Source organism: Apodemus sylvaticus, chromosome 14 (assembly GCF_947179515.1).
Source record: "Apodemus sylvaticus chromosome 14, mApoSyl1.1, whole genome shotgun sequence".
Classification (NCBI taxonomy): domain Eukaryota; kingdom Metazoa; phylum Chordata; class Mammalia; order Rodentia; family Muridae; genus Apodemus; species Apodemus sylvaticus.
The window spans coordinates 86824525-86844656 of NC_067485.1; the positions used below are offsets into that span (position 1 = coordinate 86824525).

At 40.7% G+C, this 20132-nt stretch overlaps 1 protein-coding gene across 3 annotated transcripts in view; it reads right to left on the bottom strand.

The window, feature by feature from the left end:
- The window catches only part of Wdr37 (WD repeat domain 37), a 59264-nt gene that overhangs the window by 15790 nt on the left and 23342 nt on the right, over positions 1–20132 (bottom strand). For all 3 annotated transcript variants that reach the window (XM_052156282.1, XM_052156283.1, XM_052156281.1), the window contains exons 8-11: positions 17537–17581; positions 15675–15751; positions 9998–10238; positions 8518–8659 (exon numbers count right to left, since the gene is read on the bottom strand). In XM_052156282.1, the coding sequence (XP_052012242.1) occupies positions 8518–8659; positions 9998–10238; positions 15675–15751; positions 17537–17581 (505 nt within the window). The remainder of the gene's footprint in view (positions 1–8517; positions 8660–9997; positions 10239–15674; positions 15752–17536; positions 17582–20132) is intronic.

Below are 20132 nucleotides of genomic sequence, written 5' to 3' on the forward strand. Positions count from 1 at the left end.
TGGTCTACAAAGCAAGTTCCAGAACAACCATAGGTATACAGAGAAACCCTGTCTCCAAAAAAAGGCAAACAAGACTCCCACCTGTCCTTGCATATACCTTTTAGCTCTCAGGGAGTCAGAACATTCTAGTTTGTGGTAAGCCCTGATGGTAGTACTTTGCTAATGTTCAGAAACTAATATGCATCCACTTAAAACATACTTATTTCCTTTTGATACTTGCTTTTATTGGTTTCTGAACAGCCCAACCCATTTCTTTGGTTGGTAAGAGACAGGATTTCAATATTGCCAAAGCTGGCCTCAAACAACATCCTCCTGCTGCAGTTTCCCAAGTACTAATATTACAGCATGAGGACTTTAAAAAGAGCAAGATGCACAGGTAAATCTCCTACTTTTGAAAACTATATTCTGACTAAGAAGCAACTTTAAGATGCATCACTTGGATCAATACTACCTACTCAAACTGTAGCAGAACAAGCACACGTGAGGAACTCTGACAGCTGTTGGTTCAGGCGAGCTGACCTGCCCACTAACCCAGAAACGCCTGCAGAATGGCATCCACAACCCTCCAAAACAACTGTAAATCCAACGTCCACCACAGGCTTGTACAGCAACTATGTGACTGATATCTTGGTCATTTATTCATAATTAATAAGTTAAAAAAACCTACCCACTTCACACTTGAGCACAATGCAGCACAGGTAGGCACCACTTCTGCCAACTGTCCACTACATTTTCTGTGAGCTTGTACAACCTGGTTAAGCTAATAATAAAACTGAGAAAACGGACTAAGGATGTAGTACAGTTGGAAGAGTACTTGTCAGCAGCATGCACAAAGCCCTAGGTTCCATCCTCAGAAACAACACACTGGGCGTAGTAGCAAACTTAAGATCCCACTACTCAGACAGTGGAGACATCAGGGTCAGAAGTTCAAGGCCATCCTCAGCTAGTTTACAACCAGCTAGTCCCTGAGCCAAAATAAAAACTTAAAAATCAAAGAAAACCTAAAAACAGAAGTTCATACCTTCCCATTAGCCCTTGGCTATTTTCTGCCTTGATTTACTCATTTGTTTATTTTTACTGTTTGAGAATTTCATACATACAAAGAATGTGGTTTTTTTGGTTTTTTGGGGGTTTGTTTGGTTTTTTGTTTTTTTTTTTTTTTTTTGGTTTTTTGGATTTTGTTTTTTTCGAGACAGGATTTCTCTGTATAGCCCTGGCTGTCCTGGAACTCACTCTGTAGACCAGGCTGGCCTTGAACTCAGAAATCCGCCTGCCTCTGCCTCCCAGAGTGCTGAGATTACAGGTGTGCACCACCACCGCCCAGCTAAAGAATGTGTTTTATTCAAGTCTATTCACCATTCCCTCTCCTCCATTCTTTCCCTAACCCTTATTAACCATTTCCTCCCAATTTCATCTGTTTGCTTGTTTTTAGCCCAGAGTCTAGTCGGTGCTAAGGTTAGGACCATCGATGGCACATGGATAGCCTCTTAAGGGCCGGACCCCTAAAGAAAACTCAGATGTGATTTTGAGGCCACTGTAATTTTACAACTCATTTTATTTCTCAGTCATTTCTAGTGTGCGCTTTCTTGTGAACACACTTCTGGAACTATCCTGCCCCTACCCTCCAGCGTTACTCCTGGTACCCGTGACTCCACACTCCCTCACACAGAAGTGTGACGGCAGGCTCCAGCAGTAAAGCAGAGTCTAAAACCAAGTTGGCCATTGTGGCGCTCAACTGTGATCCCAGCACGGGGAGAGAGTGACAAGTGCAGTCTGATCCTCAGCTGTACATTCAGTTTAACCACAGCCCTAGTTAAAATAAGAGATTTACCATAGATTTAAGGGTAGTTATTAAGGGAGAGAGAGAGACTCCATAAAACTTTGTTTCCAAAAAAAAAATTTAAACAAATAATTAAAATAAACAATAAGTACCATCCTCTAAAATCTCAATCTTGCCGCAGCTCAACAGCAGGAAGCCACCCACTTCTCTCTAGCCTATAACCCGGTGATTCCCACAGGCTGAGTCTGACAAAGAACAAAACATACTTCTAATTAAAGCAGACTGCTATCTAGGTAAAAATGTCATTTTTCCAAATATGCCTTCTTAAAAGCAAAAAAATTGCTGCTGCTATAATACAAAGCTACTTCTACATTGCTGAGTCTATCTAGAATTAAGTATTTAGTAGTAACTACCTCCTACCTACCGGATATTTACCAATAAAGGCATACATTTAATAACCTCAAAATAATCATGATTTTAAGATAATTTTTTGTTTTGTTAGATGCATTTCAGTTTCCTTAGAAGAAATCACCAAAGCTCACATTGAAAATAAAGCTACAGTTGTATTTAAGAAAACACCAAAAAGAAACAAAAAACCTTTTATTCTCAAATACTCATCCATGCTGAGCTAATTTCATACTGTTCTCAATGCCAAAGTTTATTCATACTTGTAAACAAATTGTCAGTCGGGTATAAAGTAGTCATTGGCCACCCGTGGAGGAAGTTTAATGACCAGTGACTGCCTCAACTGTCAATTCCTTCTCACGGTAACTGAAACAGAACAAAGGGAGTGCAAGGGAAAGGGAGGTTCAGAACAGGAGCAAACAGGAGAGTGGGGAGGAAAGGGAAAATGTCAAGCATGTAAACAAGACCATGGTACCAAGAGGATGAATCTGACACTGGAGCCAGGGCCTCGGATTATTTATAAGCAATCAGATAATCAGCTATTTCAAAGAAGAGTAAGAGGATTTAACCTAACAACCTCCATAATTGTAAGAGACCCTGGCATGAGCATGTATCATCCACGCTCCACAGAGCTCAAGGAAGGCCTGGGCAGAGACCAGCCCCAGAGGGCGCTAGATGAAGCGGGACACCGGCTTGGGAAGCACATACTTGGGCCACTAAATCACACTACCAAGTAAAGAGCACATTAGTATACAAAAGGGCCAAGTCAGAAGAAAAGCACTGAATTTTCGTGCCAGCTCTTGATATTTAAGATAGAAATTAATGGAAAACAATCATTTCAGCTACTACCTGAAAGTCCTATATCAAATTTTTCAAAGAAATCATCTATTTTTTTGCAAGGCATCAGTTTTGCATTCCTGCTACTAGTAAAACAATGCCATATAGAATACCTAAAATTATTCTTCAAACTGGTATTCACAGAAATATTAAAGATTGACCCAGTAATAGATACACCTTTAAATTCAATAAATACTACAATGGTAGATTTCATATTATAATGAAGAGATATAGGATGAAAATCAATGCCGAGCTGTGGTAGCGCACCCCTTTAATCCCAGCATCTGGGAGGCAGAGGCAGGTGGATTTCTATGTTCAAGGCCCACCTGGTCTACAGAGTGAGTTCCAGGACAGGCAGGGCTACATAGAGAAACCCTGTCTCAAAAAACCAAAAAAAAAAAAAAAAAAGAAAAAAAAAAAAGAAAAAGAAAAAGAAAAGAAAAAAGAAAAAAAAGAAAAGAAAAAAAGAAAATCAATACAACACATCAAAAACGTGTGATAAAAGTAAAAGCCTCCCAGTTTCACACAGCTGACATCAAGGAGCTCACTCTGTACTCAGCAAACATAATGACTATTGTGATTATAAAAAGAAAGAAATATTAAGATATGTTCTGTGGGGGTGTGGTGAGGTGTGGGGGAGGGGGAGCCTCTGCTGGCCTATGCCAAGGCCTCCCTTCCCCGAGAACCAGCCACACAACAGTACAACATAGGACAGAGTTTACTTAGGGTATGGGGAGTGGGGGTTAAGAGGGTAGAAGAGGCAGAGAGGGAGAGAGAAGAGAAGTAGAGGCTGGCCATGGCCATGTGGAGAGAGGGCAGGGAATAAGGAGAAAGGGAGCAAGGGAGCAAGGGGACACGAGAGAGAGAGAGAGAGAGAGAGAGAGAGAGAGAGAAAGAGAGAGAGAGAGAGAGCACAAGAGGGAGGAGGGGGCAAGCAGCCCCACTTACAGTGGACCAGGCCTACCTGGCTGTTGCCTGGCAACTGTGGGGTGGAGCTTAGACAGAATCCTAACAATGGCAGTATAATTCTCAAGGGACCATTTGGCTATAGTTTTTTATTTTACAGTGAAGCTTTATATCTCAAACCCTAGTTTTTCAAAAAGGTACCCAAGCCACAGAAAAATATAGGGATAACAGAAATAGAAAATGAAAGGAGGAAAAAAAAAAAAAACTCTCCTTGAGAAACAATTCCTTGAGAAATTGGATCACAAAATTGAGCTAACAATCTTGATGCTTATATAACTATACCTTGCCTTAAGAAAACCCAATATACAGAAATTCAGATTAACTGGACAGTTGCTAACTATCCACATTAAAGGCATTGGTTCTATGCTGAATTCCCATAAGAACATACCTTAAAATATAATTTTCAAAAGAGTTGCATATCATGTTAATATGAAATATGAAAGAGAGAAAGGCTTCTGTAGAAATATTGTCTCTCTCCAAACAAAGATTCACTAAACAACCTTCTTAAAGTCAATTAACTTTTTAGAGCTAAACAAGAACAGCAAACATAAGAGTCGAGAATCTGACTTTGAACTTAGTGAAGACTCCAGAAGATCATCTTTGTTAAACTGGAAGATAGCACTGTGAAAGCCCTTACCATGTACTCCTTCAGAGGGTCTTCCAAAACAGAGCATGTTACAGCCCACTGCAGAGGGGCCCGCGGAGCCTGCAGAGCTCTGTGAACCCACAGTGATGAAGGAGGAAAGTCAAGCTTATTTTCTTAAGTCATGTTCAGAACAGCAAACTAAATGACTGAAGAGGACACACACTGCAGACCCTGGCCATTGTTCTGTTCTTGATGAGGAGTTAGACCGACTTGGCTTTTGATGACAGCATGTCCTTTACAGCTGGCTCACAGATGCACTCTGCATGCCCTGCCTGCCCACTGGCTGGCTGTCCAGGCTCAAGCTTCCGGGATCCATGGCAAAGGGAGAAGGCAAAAGTCACTATGAAGATTCCTCAGATAAAACCACGTGAAATGTCTCATTTCCTGTTTTTCTAAATGTGAAGTGTTTCTAAAAGCTTATGGCTTACTGATCAGCACTAGAAATATTTCATGTTCAATAAAGATAGCTATAGCTCCATCTGCTGACCAAGTCCTAAACCTACATGAGAAAGGCCAGAGGGTACTTTTTAAACTCAACTGGTTTATCTTTTTTTTTTTTAAACTTCTTTTTCTTTTAATTTTATTTTATGTGTATGGGTGTTTTTCCTGTGTGCATGTCTGTCCATCTCTTGAGAAGGCCAGAAGAGGGCTTTGGATCCCCTAGAACTAGAGTTTTAGACTTTTCTGAGCTACTGTGTAGGTACTAGAAATCAAACCTGCGTGTTCTATAGAGCAGCCAATGCTCTTGACCACTGAGCCAACTTCACAAAATTTAGAAGCAAAAGAATCCAGCTAACTCTTGCCAATCCAGAAAGGTCTTTTAAAAATTGTAAATTTATCCTTTTGATAGAACAAGGAAATTAGTACCAAAGAAAAACCATTTTGATGCTTGATATACATCAATGCAATATGCTAACATATGGCTAATCAAGAAAGAAAAGAGAAAAAAGTAAATAATCTGGGTTAGAGGAGTCGGATTCACGTATTTTACTCTCATTAAAACTTCCACTTATCCTGTTGTTAAAGCCAATCTAACTACCATCCTACATCTCAGAAAAGCTGGCTGGGAAGCAAGGCTCATGTGACTTAGATACATCTACTCTAAGCCTACTCGTGGTCCCTATTTTAAAAATCAGACACATTTAGCAAGAGAGAGATCTTTGACCTTGAGTTCAGACTAATCTACAAAGTGAGTTCCAGGACAGCCAGAGCTATATATAAAGAGATCCTGTCTCAAGTTGTGTGCCTGGGGTTGGGGTTGGGGGGCAACAAACCTATGAAATAACCCTTGGTATTTATTAAAAATAAGGACTCCTCAAGAGAGGTACCCTGCCCTTTGCCGACTGTAGCATTGGCTGAGCCAGCCCAAGGCAGAGCTGGAAAGCTTGCCCTGGTAGTGTGGGTGCAGGAGACCAATTCAGCTACCATCTAGGCTCAGATTCAGGGCTTTGAGTTGACCCGCCCCAACACCTACCTTATCTATAAACAAATGAATGGTGTGAAGAAGTCAGTCCTGCAGATTTAAAGCTGCAGGATCTCCATGACACAGGGCAACAACAGGATATCTGAGAGCAGTCCTAGTGAGGATCTGGTACTGATAGTGTAGTAGAAGCCAGAGGCCTCAAACAAGACCAATGACTCATTGCAATGAACATTTGCAAGTACAGGTGTGTGGATAGAAGATAAAAGTGACAAGATTTCATTTTTATGTTTTGTTTTGGGTTCTCTTTTTCTTTTGGTTTTTCTTTTAGGGGGCGTTGCAAGGGTGAGGGGCAAATATGAAGGGATGGAGAGACAAGTGGGATTGGGCTGCATGATGTGAAACTCACAAAGAATCGATAAAAGGTAATAATAAATAAATAAATAAATAAATAAATAAATAAATAAATAAATAAATAAATAAGGGCTCCTTCGGCCAGATGTGGTAGCCCATGCCTTTAGCCAGTGCAGGAGGATCATCTCTGAGTTCACGGTTAATCTAGTCTTTATAGTCTATATAGTGAGTTCCAGGATAACAGCTACATTGCTCTAAAAAGGAAGCTACAGGGGGGAGGTCACAACCAGTCATGTTCCTCATATTGCTAAAACAGCTGCTAGTTCATGTAACAGCAAGACCTTAAAAGCTGTAATACACACCTCCATCAGTTACCAGTAATGCAAATATATTCTCTTCTCAAAGCATGAAACAAATAAAAATGTTTCAAATAACCAGAGTGTGAATTTTAAGTCTTTAAATACCACCACGAGGCAAGCTGAAGACACCAGAAGAAACTGACCAAGATCACTCACTCCCTTAGAATTCAAAGTCCCTGAAGCCAGGCAGCCTCCTGGCTTCTCATAGCTTACTTTCTCTGGAATGAAGATGACACCTGCCAAGACCTACAACCTCAAATCCAACCTGTGAACTCTGACGACATCTGGCCAGGCACACCAAGGACGTATAAAACCCTAGCTATCTGTACCTTTATCTGGACACAATGCTCCAGCCTTCACCAGTTCCCCACAACTTCTATTCCATCCTTGCAAGCATGGTTAAGAAGAAGCTAGCCAGTCTCCCTGTGACCCCCATCTGTTCTACCCTAGCTCAAGTACAACTGTCTTGACCCAACTCCAATCTCTAATAGATTTTGCTTGCTCCAGTGCAGATTAGCAGAACCAACTGAGTGAAATGCAGTGCTATTTTCCAGCCTAGAGCATCATCCTACCACAGGAAAAGGACAGCAATGTCTAGAGACCAGGGGACTTGTAGAAGGTTCAGTGGCACCAAGAGCCCAAATTATAATGACAATGAAAGACATAGATGATCAAAATGACAAGCATATCCAGAAATCTGTGTTTACTCTTAAAGGGTAAGGGCTGGCCAGTGAGGGTAAGAAGAATGGCAGAATGAGAACCCTGACCCTGGTGCAACACTCTTGGACTAAGTTGGCAGCGATCAATGCTAAGCTCACATGATGAAAGCTGCTGGGAAAAAGACAGCCACGTGTCTCAGTGTCACTTTAGTAGCTCCAAACTGGAAGACATAACTTTCCAGGGAGAGACCTGCCTTAGCTGTGTCATGGGGAACTAGATAAACAATCTCCTTGTTTATTGAAAAGACCAAGGCAAATCCGTTTATGGAAGAGCAGATCTGTTTGTGGAAGAGCTGTGTTGAGGCAGCCTCGTGCTTCATTTGCTTGAGGGAAGTGAGAGGGCACACACTAGACTGTGCGCACGCATACAGGTGTACAACCCTCCTCTCAGTGGAGCCATGTGCTCTGTGTATGCATGTGTGTATACCCACAGGTGTATATCCTTCCTCTCAGTGTTGGGGACTGGGAAGTAGATCACTAAGGAGGTGGGAACAGAGAGTGCTGGAGTGTGTCTAAGAGGGAAGCCTACGGAGGCAAGCTGGGAGACGCACAGGAGTCAGATGGGGAAAGGGGAACATCTGAGAAAGTATGACACATGACTATGGCAATGCCATTATTAAACCTGGTACTTTGTTTGCTAGTCTAAATTAACCTAATTTGCTAATCAATTAATTTTAAAGACTTATTACAATAACTTGTAAGCCGGGAAGAGCTTAAACTGGGCCCCTTAACAGATAACAGGGATTATGCTCCCACTAACCATGTTGGGATGCTTCTTGATTCTTCCCTTATCGAGTCACCCACCCCCAGCCCCTGCCAGATTCAATCCCATTTGATTTCTTGAAAGACCACCAGAGCCTTCTTTTAGTCTTCTATGCCTTTGGAAACACATAACAAAATGTTCAGAGACAGAGCGATCATTATGAAAAAGAGATAAATTTCAAATGGTAGAAATTAAGATTAAAGTTTCAACAGCAACCTATAAAACTTTTTTGATACATAGGTAAGATCTCTAAAGAACTGTAACTCACTCCGTGTGTCCCTGGAAAACATTCACAGAGTGGATGGAAGGGTCCCTGAAATCCCAGAGACGGAAAGTTGTGTCACGGGAGGAGGTCACCACGAGCCGCTGGGTGGGGTGAGTGCAACAATGTGTTAACTCCTGGTCATGCCCTACAACCAAATACAACAGAAACATAAGGTCATCCACCTGCAGACACACAGTGAGAGTGAAGCTTTTTTAAAAACACAAGAGTCAAAAACATCCATCATCTTTACGAGCACCACTAAATATCCAATGGAAAAGTAAACCTTCAAGAATTACATAAATGCTGTGGAAGGCTATCTCCTCAGATGCCTGAAGTCCCTTCAGCTATCTACATAAAAGAGTAGGGAACTAGATACATCATAACTCAATTTCTGGTCTTAACAGCTAGAGAGTCAGACAAATTAACAGGCTGACTGCAACAAGAATAACTGCTAATGGTATAATTTTATAGGCTGTTAGAACATCCTGTCTTGCATCTAGGCAAACCCTGTAAATATATCTGTCTATAAATGGAATATACACCAAACCAAAGAAAATACCACATATTTAACTAAGGTCCCTAAATCAGTCAACTTTGTGTTAATCAATAATAATAATAATAATAATAATAATAATAATGCTGTCCTCGGTGGCCTGGTCTAAACAGCTGAAACCATTAAAAGGCCAAAGTCCACCCAGAAGCTAGAGAATCCAGGGCAACAGAAGCAAGCTCCTTCTGGCCTGGAAGCCAGCATCCTGCTATGGGAAGGAGCCTTTCCTAGGACTCCCGGATGCTCAAAATAGACCCTAACTGACCACTACAAGTAGACACCCACAGCCACCACAGACATAGAAGGCCTGACAAGGTAACATCGAGTTAATAGACTCCTGCCTGTTATTTAAGTTTATTTAAAAGGGGTGGGGGGAGATTGTCAAAGAGAAACAGAATACCAATAAAACAATTATTCTTCAAATATCGAAATACTACATGCTACAGTTAATCTGAAGATGAAATACAGCCCCAATCACATGGTACAAGAACCTGCATGGTTTTTCCCAGGAATCAGTAAACATGGAAGAACTCCAAGTCCCAGAGACCCTGCCCAAGCTGCACCTTCACTTCAACCAAGTAGACACCCACAGCTGAGGAGCAGTCTCCATTGACATAGAAGGCCTGACAAGGAAACATGGAGTTAATAGACTCCTGCCTGTTATTTAAGTTTATTTAAAAGGGGTGGGGGAGGGTATCAAAGAGAAATAGAATACCAATACAACAATCATACTTCAAATATTGAAATATTACACGCTAAGGGTAAAATACATCCAACTATAAAGAGTTCTATTAATCAATCAGAAAGGATCTCCAAGAATGACAACCAAAGAGCCAAGAGCATTAAAGAGACTCCTGGCCTGGAAGTAATTTATAAGCTCAGACACAAAAACAGCCCAACTAGGAAGAATTTTAGATGTTCACAGCAAGGTACCTGTCAGAGAATGAACAAGTTCAGATGTCTCCACATCATACAGGTTGGCAGTTCTGTCCCATGAGGCTGTCACCACTTGTTTCCCACCAACCAGCCAGTCAGCAGCAATAACCACACCCTGATGGCTTTTGAGAGATGTCAGTGGGACTCGGACAGTAGGGCAGTCACTGGACACGTCTCCATCAATGTCAGCCTCATCTTTATCAGAGCACTCTATTTCATCTTCTCCAGAAATTTGTTGCTATGGGTAAAAATCAGAAAAAAAGTCTTTGTAGGAATCTTTAGTTTTTTTCTGAAAAGGCTACACCATTTATCTTTCTAGATTTAGGCAGCATTAGGGTCAGTGTGAGCATAGCATCTACTATGTAACTAATGCTTAAGGAATGCTTTCTCAGTGTTAAATCTTAGCTATAAAAGTCTTAGTTATAATATCCTGAAAAATACTAAAGCCACTAGGGCACCGAAAGAATTAAAATTCATATTCACTAATCAATAAAATAGCAAATAAAGCAATTTTCAACATTTTCCATTTTACCGCTTATTAGAAATACAGTATGGAATTTTAAAAGTACACTAAAAGCCAATAATATTTCACAATACAAAATGCATTTTGATTCTGAGGAGCCCATTTAAAATACTTTAAAAACTTCTTAATTATAATAACTTATAATTCCATTGTTCTAACAATGAGAGATCACTTGATTTTCCTGTATCAATTAAAATCTTTTGTTAAAAGCCAGATAACATAAAAATGTAACAGCAGTCTACAGTCCAGCTCTTCAAGAAACTGTTTATTTGTTCAATAAACATTGATTAAACTGTCATGCTGTTTATATGGCAGAGAAGACAGAGGACATCGGTCATACCGAAGATGATGCTTACTTTAAATGATAAAAAGCTGGCATAAATACAACTGGCAAAGTCCCTGTCTTTATAGGAGAGAGGTACCACACAAACTTACAAAACATACACATAGTGGCTAGTGTGAGAATGAATGTCATATGTGTGTACATACTAGCTTGAGCATATATCTCATGAACAAAATCCACAAGAAGTATGTCATCCGTGTCATCTGCACTCACATGGTATGGACCGTGCTGCATACACAATCAGGTGGGAGTAAGCACTTTGAAGAAAAGAAGAAAGGGAGCAGAAGAGATAGACAGCCGAAGGGCTGCTGTCTTACACAGAATTACTGAAAACTAACAACAACTGAGTCCCACTATGGAGAACAAAGGAGAAAGGTGTGCAGATAGTGAAGCAATATCCTTCCAGGTAGAAATACAAGTATAAAGTCCTTTTACTCTGCTCCATAGCTGGGTTCACTGGTATGGGAAGGGACACAGAGGTGGGGTGAGGGCAATATAGCAGGTGGGATAGAGAGCCTGGCAGACCATGGAAAGGGCTCTGCTCTTGTCTGCAAGTGGTGGAAAGATCATCACTTCTGAGGAGAGACATGTTACCTGAATTAAACACAGGAAAACGAGTGGAGGCTGCTATGCACTGAACTGTATCAACCACACACTCACATGCCAAAGCCTCAACTGCAAGACCTCAGAATGTGACCCTAGTAGGAAAAAAAAAAAAAGGCCCTTAAGAGGCTATTAAAATTAGGCTGAGTGTAGGACCCAGTCTACCATGACTGATGTACTGCAGTAAAAAATTACTATAGAGACACATACAAGGAAAGATCATGCCAGGGCACAGTGACAAGGTGATCACCTGCTAGGCAAGGACAGAGGCCTTAGAATAAACCAACCTTGCTCTTTAGACTTGCAGTCTACAGACTGAGGTAACATAAATCAATGCTGAAGCCACCAGCCCCAGGAAGAACCAAGGAAAATGTAAGTATAGGAGAGAGAAGTCTAGATGTGAGTAGTAGTAAGAAGACTAATATAACCTTCTCAGGAAAGCTTCAGAATTTGCCCACAGATATCCACATGGAAAACACAAATACACACACACACACACACACACACACACACACACCTTGAAGACAATTTAAAGTCTACAGTCCAAACTCCTGAGTGACTGGTGACAGCACAGCTGAGATGAGCAACAGGACAAAAGCAGCAGGTTAGGGGACACCCGGAACCCAATAGCAGATACGGGTCATGAAAGCAAGGTATTGATAAAAGTCTGGAGTTAAGAGGAAAGTCAGTATGCAAACTGAGACCCACAGCAGCAGCTGGTCCTTAAAGCCACAGATGCTGAATGAGACCAGTTAGGACTAGTATAAGAAAACAACAGTTGAGCAGCATACCCGCGCTTACACCAGTGGGTAGAACACCGGAAAACCACCCAACAAGATTTAAGGGAAAGAAGAAACAGGAGGAAAGGGTGTGTTCAAATCTCCAAAGCAGCTTCAGGGTTTACTGGATGAGCAACCATGAAGGAAGGCAACACTGATGACTGAGGGCCAGCAGAGTTGTGGGGACACTAAGCAAGACAGAGTGGGACTCACAAGAAAAAAGAGTGAAAGTTCACAGACACTGCTAAAGATATTGGTGTGGGAAGGAAAGTCAGTGGAGTAATAGTTCTGAGAGGGCTCTGGGGCAAACGTGTGCTGGTGTTAGAACTGTTCTAAAGGGAAGCACTGCAGAAACCATCGAGAAGAAGAAGGAGAACTTCCTCTACTGATGCACAAGGAATGACCAGACTAGGCTAACGTCTGCTAAGACTGCTGGGCACATCAGAGTACACAGGGTAGTGTAACTCTTCAAGGAAGCCACACATGAGGGACAGGGGAAGGAAGGAGAGCGTGGGAAAACAGGTGCAGCCTAGCAAAGGAAAGACTGTGCAACTATAAAGCTCTAAGCACAGCCGTGTTCAGTATGGCTAGAGTTCGGAAGGAGTATAAACATTTACAAAGGGAAACCAGAGCAGACCCTCTAGTCTAAGCATGCAATAACTCATGCCTATAATCTCTGCACTTTGGAGGCTGAGGCAAAGCTACCATAAGGTCAAGGCCACCCAGAGTTAAACAGTGAGACAAACAACAGGAAAAGAACAAGGGAAGCCCTGCAAAGAAAGAACTCCATCTCAAAAGCAAAAGGGAGCCAGCCTCTGACGCATCAGCATATCCACTATTCTAGAAAGATGACTGGTGAGTTATGAAAAGGGAGCCATAGTGGGCTCCCACTAGATTAGATTCAACTGGCTAAAACATGGAGAGCCTAAAAAACTGTGAAAAGGTTAAAGGTCGACCAAAACTGGTTCCCTTCTGCATGAGATGAGAGCTTCATTCCCAGGCTGTGCTGGTCGAGAGAACAATGACTCCCAGCATATAAACACATCGGGACAGGAAGGGCTTCTACAATCACCGGAAGTGCCTGTTGGGAACGCTGCAGCAAGGCTGGAGCCCTGGGCTGTTTCTGGATGTCTTTGAGCTGTGCTATTGATGGAACTGTGGTTCTTTGTCATGAGGTTTCTCAGCTCCCACACCTGCACCCGAGAGTGCAGTTGTACAACCCTACACCTGCACTGATGCACAGCTCTGGATGGCTCTGTGGACAAGGATCTCTTTGGCTAGGTACTGAACACAGCTTCAACAAGGAATATTGTGACATCTGACACACTGTCTTGTCTGTCTCTTGAATGCTGTATAACAGTTTCCCAATACACAGAAAAAGACTGAATAACTGAATCCATAAGATTTCATGGAGTAGCTAGAAACCGAGCAGGGAGATAAAAAGAGTGTGTCACAGAGAATTCCAAACTTCATGACAAGTTGTTAACTGCTAGACTCCTGGCTTACAGTACTGAGCACAATAGGCTTTTCACTATAAGGGGGAAAAGAAAAAGGTAAGAAATAAATACCTCAGATGGAGCTATCTCCTCAGCTCCTCAAACAAGCAACACACAAAGGAAAGGATTTGAGATTTAAGACCATGTATATGGCTTGGGCCCTGGGTAGTATTAAGGATCTTTTCCATTGGAGAGACCCCATTTAAAAAAAAAAAAGGCTTGGAAAAAACACTGAAATCTCATGTTTTAGAAGGTGAAATGATGTAAATTAATTTTGGACAACAGAAGTCCATGATAAAGGTACCAACAAGTTTGCTTTCTGATGAATGGTCTTTTCCTGCCTGGCAAACAGTTGCTTTTCACATGATGGGGAGAAAAGAAAGCAGGGTCACTGATGCCTGAAGAACACTAATATTATCAGACCAGGGCTCCACACTATGATCTCATTTAACCTGAACTACTTTCTTAAAGATACTTCCTCTAATTAAAGCCACACTAGCATACAAATTTTGGAGTGACACAAATACCCAATTGTGTTTTGAATAGGAGGCACCATAGACTCATGAGTTTGAATGCTTGGCCTATAGGGAGGGAACTATTTAGGAGGTGTGAGCTTGTTGGAGGAAGTGTGTCATTGTGGAGGTGGCTTTGAGGTCTTAGATGGTCAAGCCAGTTGACCTCCTGCTGCCTGGGGATCAAGACGTAGAACTCTCAGCTCCTTCTCCAGCACCATGTCTGCCTGCATGCTGCCACCATGCACCCCACAATGACAATAATGGACTAAACCTCTGCAGCTATAAGCCAGCCCTAATGAAATGTTTGCCTTTATATGAGTTGCCATGGTCATGGTGTCTCTTCACAGCAATAGAAACCCTAACTAAGACACCATCCATAACATTCTAACCCTGTGCCTCCAAATTACAGAGCTTTTTTACACTGAAAAAATATATTTATTCTGTCACAAAATATCAACTCATTCGAGCATTAACGCTAAAATCAAATGTTCATTCTTAACATAATACCATTCAGATTGGGAGGTCTGCATGAAAATCAAGGTACGATTCATGCCTAGGAAAAAATGCGTATATATGCTACAGCCCCCAGAAAACAAACAAGTTATATTTATATAAAATATAACACTGCAGAAGTTCAAGACAGGTAATTCTATTTCCAAAGAGAGCAAAAGAAAAGAATGGAAGAACAGAAGCTCCCAAACAAACCCCAAGTCCAGCAAAGCAAACTCTATTATATCTAAGTCTCAACAGCAATGCTCTTGGGCTCCATTCTTTACCTTTTAGATCCACTAAGGTAGCCTCTTCACCAATGACAGCTAGCTGAGCAGCCCCACCCCTGCTGTGGCACTGGGCTATGGCATCCTGCCCCCTTCCCAAACCAAAGTGAACCCAGATAGATGGTTCAGGCTTAAAACGCCAGCTCTAAGGAGGCTGGGGAACAATGCAAATTCAAGGCCAGCTTAGCTGGGCTACGGTGAAACCCTGCCTCTTAAAAAGAAACAAAGAGGGAGAGAAAGAGGAAAATAAAACAGAAAGGCAAGGAGGATGGAAACCAAGAAGTCAGCCCTTTCAAAATGAGGAAGAGCCAACCTCAGGACTATGACAGACAGGGGTGACTGTCTCTTCATCACTAAACACTTTCAGATCCTTGGTACTCTGTCCGTTTCCTGGTGCTTCGAAAACCTGGCACTCTGACAGTCTTCATCTCTCCCTATGCTTTGCTTCCTTCACCCCATCTGTCTGCTAAGGTGGCTGATGAAATTCACAGTTCACAGCTACACTAATCTTTCAAAACATAGGTCACTTAAGCCACATTTGACCATACCAGATACCACCAGCTTATTCTGAAATTTGAAACATCAGAGTGCGACATGAATATACCAACAGAGATCTGTCAGACGACTAAACATGCTTACACTAGTGTCGGCAACAGGCTGAGGGGTTGGAAGCTGTACCACGTATCTCCAGATATGAGCAGTCTGATCTCCAGAAGCTAAAGAGGCAAATAGGGAAGATTATCCACAGGGCACACCATGCATAAATGTGCTCTTTCTTACATCTGTGGCCAAACATCAATCATACTTTTCTAACTTAATAATCATTTAGTAAAATGAATATACTTTATTTAAATAGCAATTTCAGACTGTACAAGGCTATTAATACATGTACAAAATTAGGATTATTATTGCTATTACTAAAGAAAATATTCACCTTTCATTTTAGAAAAATTCTGAAGATTAAAAAGTACATAAAGAGACTTTAGTCTATGTAATAAATATTCTATTGCATTACACTTATGACTATAACCGAGTCTGAGGTGTTTCAGGGAAAGTGAATGATACTTTTATCCATTCATTATTAGCAGGACTTTACAATAAGCATTTTTACTTCTGTTCCTTTTAGTGTTGCTTTCCTAGTCCTGAAGCAGAAGTTGACAAGAAAATGCTTTGACTAGGAATGAAAGAGAAAGAACAACCTTACAGGGCACTGAAGCCCCCCTTCCTCTCCAGAATGGTTACTCTCAGTCCTCCATCTTCTCTTCACTGCTGCAAAACTTACCTAAAGAAGTTACCATGAGCTGAAAGTAAATCTGTAATGGCCGAAATCAACTGATAGTCTGACTTGCCAATTTCTCTTCAATCAACACTAAGTAAGAATGGCAGTCTAATTTTCTTTTCTCCTTTAGCTGTCTCAAAGTTCATACTAGTTCCTTGTTCAGATACCACTTGGTTTTATCTCTCCTTACTAAGCCTTTGGTTGATATCTAAAGACATCCAACTGCCACTGGTCTAATGTCTTCTCTCTCTATCGATCATACACTATACCTTCAGGGTCTTCCCCACTTTCACTCCTCAGATCTGTAAAGTAAGGTAAATCTTGGCTATGATCACCTAGGACTGGGAAAATGATTTAGAGAACCTTCCCACTATATTCTCTCACATGTAAAAAGACTCTGACCCAAAGGAGTAATCACTGTACACCACACAGGAAGGACTCATGGTGGGCTCCTTCATTAATACTTCTACCTACACAAAGTACCCACCCTGTCATCTCAGCTTGTAGACTCTACAAGTCAGCAGAACATGGCCCATGGGAAAAGCACAGACACATCCCTGTTTTTAATAAATGGAGAGTCATGTATCTTCACCTGCTACAGAGACATAATTTCATGCTACAAAAGCAAGGTAGGTATCATATGGTCTGTCAAAAATAACTATTCCTAACTGGTCTTTTTCAGAAGTATGCCAACTTCTGGCCCATCAAAGCCAACATATACTCTCCAAGATCACCTGTACCCCAAAACATTTTTATAGAAATAATCCTCAGTACAAAAGGCTTTCCAAAAGCAGCAAATGAAGCTATGCTTTTACTTGTTTGATTGATTGATTCATTGATTGATTGACTGACTGATTGATTGATGGTTGGTTTGGATGGGTTTTTTTTTTGAGACAGGGTTTCTCTATATAGCCCTGGCTGTCCTGGTACTCACTCTGTAGACCAGGCTGGCCTCAAACTCAGAAATCTGCCTGTATCTGCCTCTGCCTCCCAAGTACTGAGATTAAGGGAGTGTGCCCCAACTGCTGGAGTCTACTACACAGGATGCATACAAGCTACTGAAGCTTAGGTAAATGACTTAAAAAGGAATAAAGCAATCCATAAAATATCTAACTTTCATAAGTACTATGGATAACTCTGATAGTACTAGCAAAAGAATATAAAATTTATAGCTGTTTTAGGATTAATAATTTAATTCAAGAAAGAAGAAAAGTCAACATACCAGTAAGAGCCAACTGCTCTGAGGGATGGAATTTTATAGAATTTACTGCAAAATAAAAATATTACAAAAAAAGGATAAGATAACAAATACATAATACTGATATTAAACTATTATATGTATTACAAAGTTAACAATAAATTTAAAAATTATGATAGCTCATTGGATTCTCTGAGCTGACTAAACTATGAATTAATGTATAAGTTAAAACAGAGGTATAATAAAAAAGACTAAAATATAAATTAACTTGCAAAGTTATAGGATATACAAGAAAGAATATTACCAATCTACTTTTATACACAGGTTAAGTAATTTCGAGTTAAAATAAATCAGGATAAACAAAGGAAATGAGGTTATGTGACAAGAAACAAAGGCACACTGTAGTGCACAGACCCTGGCCGCTGGTCTCGCCCTGTATCTTCCCCAGCTTACAGAACCCTGATCTAGTCTGCGACAAATGAGACCACAGGAGAGAATTTTAACCAGACCCAAGAATGCTGGGGATTCAATTCTGTCCTCTCATGGTCTTATCCACCTTCAGGATACTCAAAGGTAAGTTTTGGCAATGTTTCCCGAGGAAGCGTTCATTTTCTTAATAAAAAGCAGAAGCCAGCCCACAGAGTCCCAGCAGTCTCTGCCGCCCTTCCTTCCCTGTATTCAGATGGATTATCCTAATGGATGAATGGACAGTCAGCACATTAACAAGCAAGCACCCATCTCACTGAGACTGGTCAAGGACTAAAAAGATTCTAGGCTCATCTCCGTGCTTACGACTTTCCTAAAGCAAACCCCAGGTTTTACAGTAGACTGAAACCACCACTCATCTAACCAGGGAGCTAAGAAGAACCAACCTTTATGACTCTGCTTCACAAAGAAATGCTTATCGCTTGAACAGAATGTTATAAAAATTCTGCCAAATCTCAAAAAATTTTATCAGTGCATTTTATTAGCTATGCCTTTAAAATGGTGGCTTACTAAGAAACTATGGTAAAAAGGGAGGGAGAATTCTATTTACTTTCAATACTGAAATATAAATAATATAGTAGAGCTATAATAATGTTGTCATAATGTATAAAAATGTTGTCATAAATATTAAATGTGAGCTATAATGCTAAAAATAAATGGCGGGGGTGGGGGGGCCTAGAGCGATAGCTAAGTGGTTAAGAGCTCCTGCTCCTCTATAGAAAACACAGGTTCAGCTCCCAGCATCCACGTAGCTGCTTACAAGCTGCTATCTTGCATTCCAAGAAATTCAATACCCTCTTCTGACCAACTTGGCACCAGGCACACATATGGTATATATATTTTTGAACAAAATCACTACACAAAAATAAAAATAAATATTTATTAATTATAAAATAAATATATTTTAAAATATTTTTAAAACATGGAGAATGTAATACATGGTCTATAAAATTTTATATTTTTGAGTCCCTAGTTATTAATAATATATTTTAGGCACTGTATTCATAAACTAAGAAAGGAAAACTTAAGAAAGAGAGACAAGTAGCAGCACGAAGAGCTAAGGAAGAGCTGGGGTCTAGGGGTTAGAGCCTTCGTCACAGAGGCCACCAGGCTGGCAGAAATGTGCTTCAGTGACTGAGGACTGACGCATGGCTACGACTGCACAGGCTGCACTCCAATGGGAATAGAGATATTCTCAGGAAAGACATGTCCCTCTCTGTGGCTATCAAACTATACCCTTTTCTCCACTGGGAGAATGATCGTGTCTAACAACATGCTGGAGTCCAGTTGAAGCAGAGGCTTCCACTCTACACATATAAATTAATCTAGGGATTTAAAAAAAAAAAACACCTCAGGACTAGAATGAGTGGGGATCTTACATACCATCAAAAGACTCTTTCAAAAGACTTAAAGCAAAAAGTTTCTATAAGAAAATGGAGGCAACCTGACTAAGTGGTTAAGAGCTCCTGCTATTCTTATAAAGAACCCAGGTTCAGCTCCCAGCATCCACGTAGCTGGGAAGCCAAGTTCCTTCCCTAGGACTGTCTCATCACTAAATTCATATTATGTTCTAGCTTTTGTCTCGTTGATTTCTATGAATTATTAAGATCATCAAAGGCACAGTGGAGAAGAAATCACACACACACACACACACACACACACACACACGTGCATTCATGGACCTAAGTGCCCAATACTAAGCCTATCTATCAAAGCTAAAGAACAGTGGTAGCTGACAGAGGAGGCAAGTGAACAGGTAATCAGCCATGCAAAAAGTGGATAAAGATATTCTAGATGGAAGAAATTTACATATATTTAGGAGAAAAGTACAAAAATAAAATTTGGTCAGAATACTATTAATACTCAGGTAGAACTGAATAGGCCAAAGGGAACTCCTATAAAATATTATAAACTACGGAGTCAAACAATCAATGGGAGCATCCTTTATTTTGTTTGACCAAAGTATTACAGATTAATCTCTAGCACATAGTTTATAATATATAATTATAAAGCTATACAAGGTAGACTAATATATAGCACACTTAAGCATTAAGTTTTTTTCCCTTTATTACTCATACAAAGTAAAAACCAGTTAATTCTAGTCTCTGACTACATTACACTGTACCCTGACCAA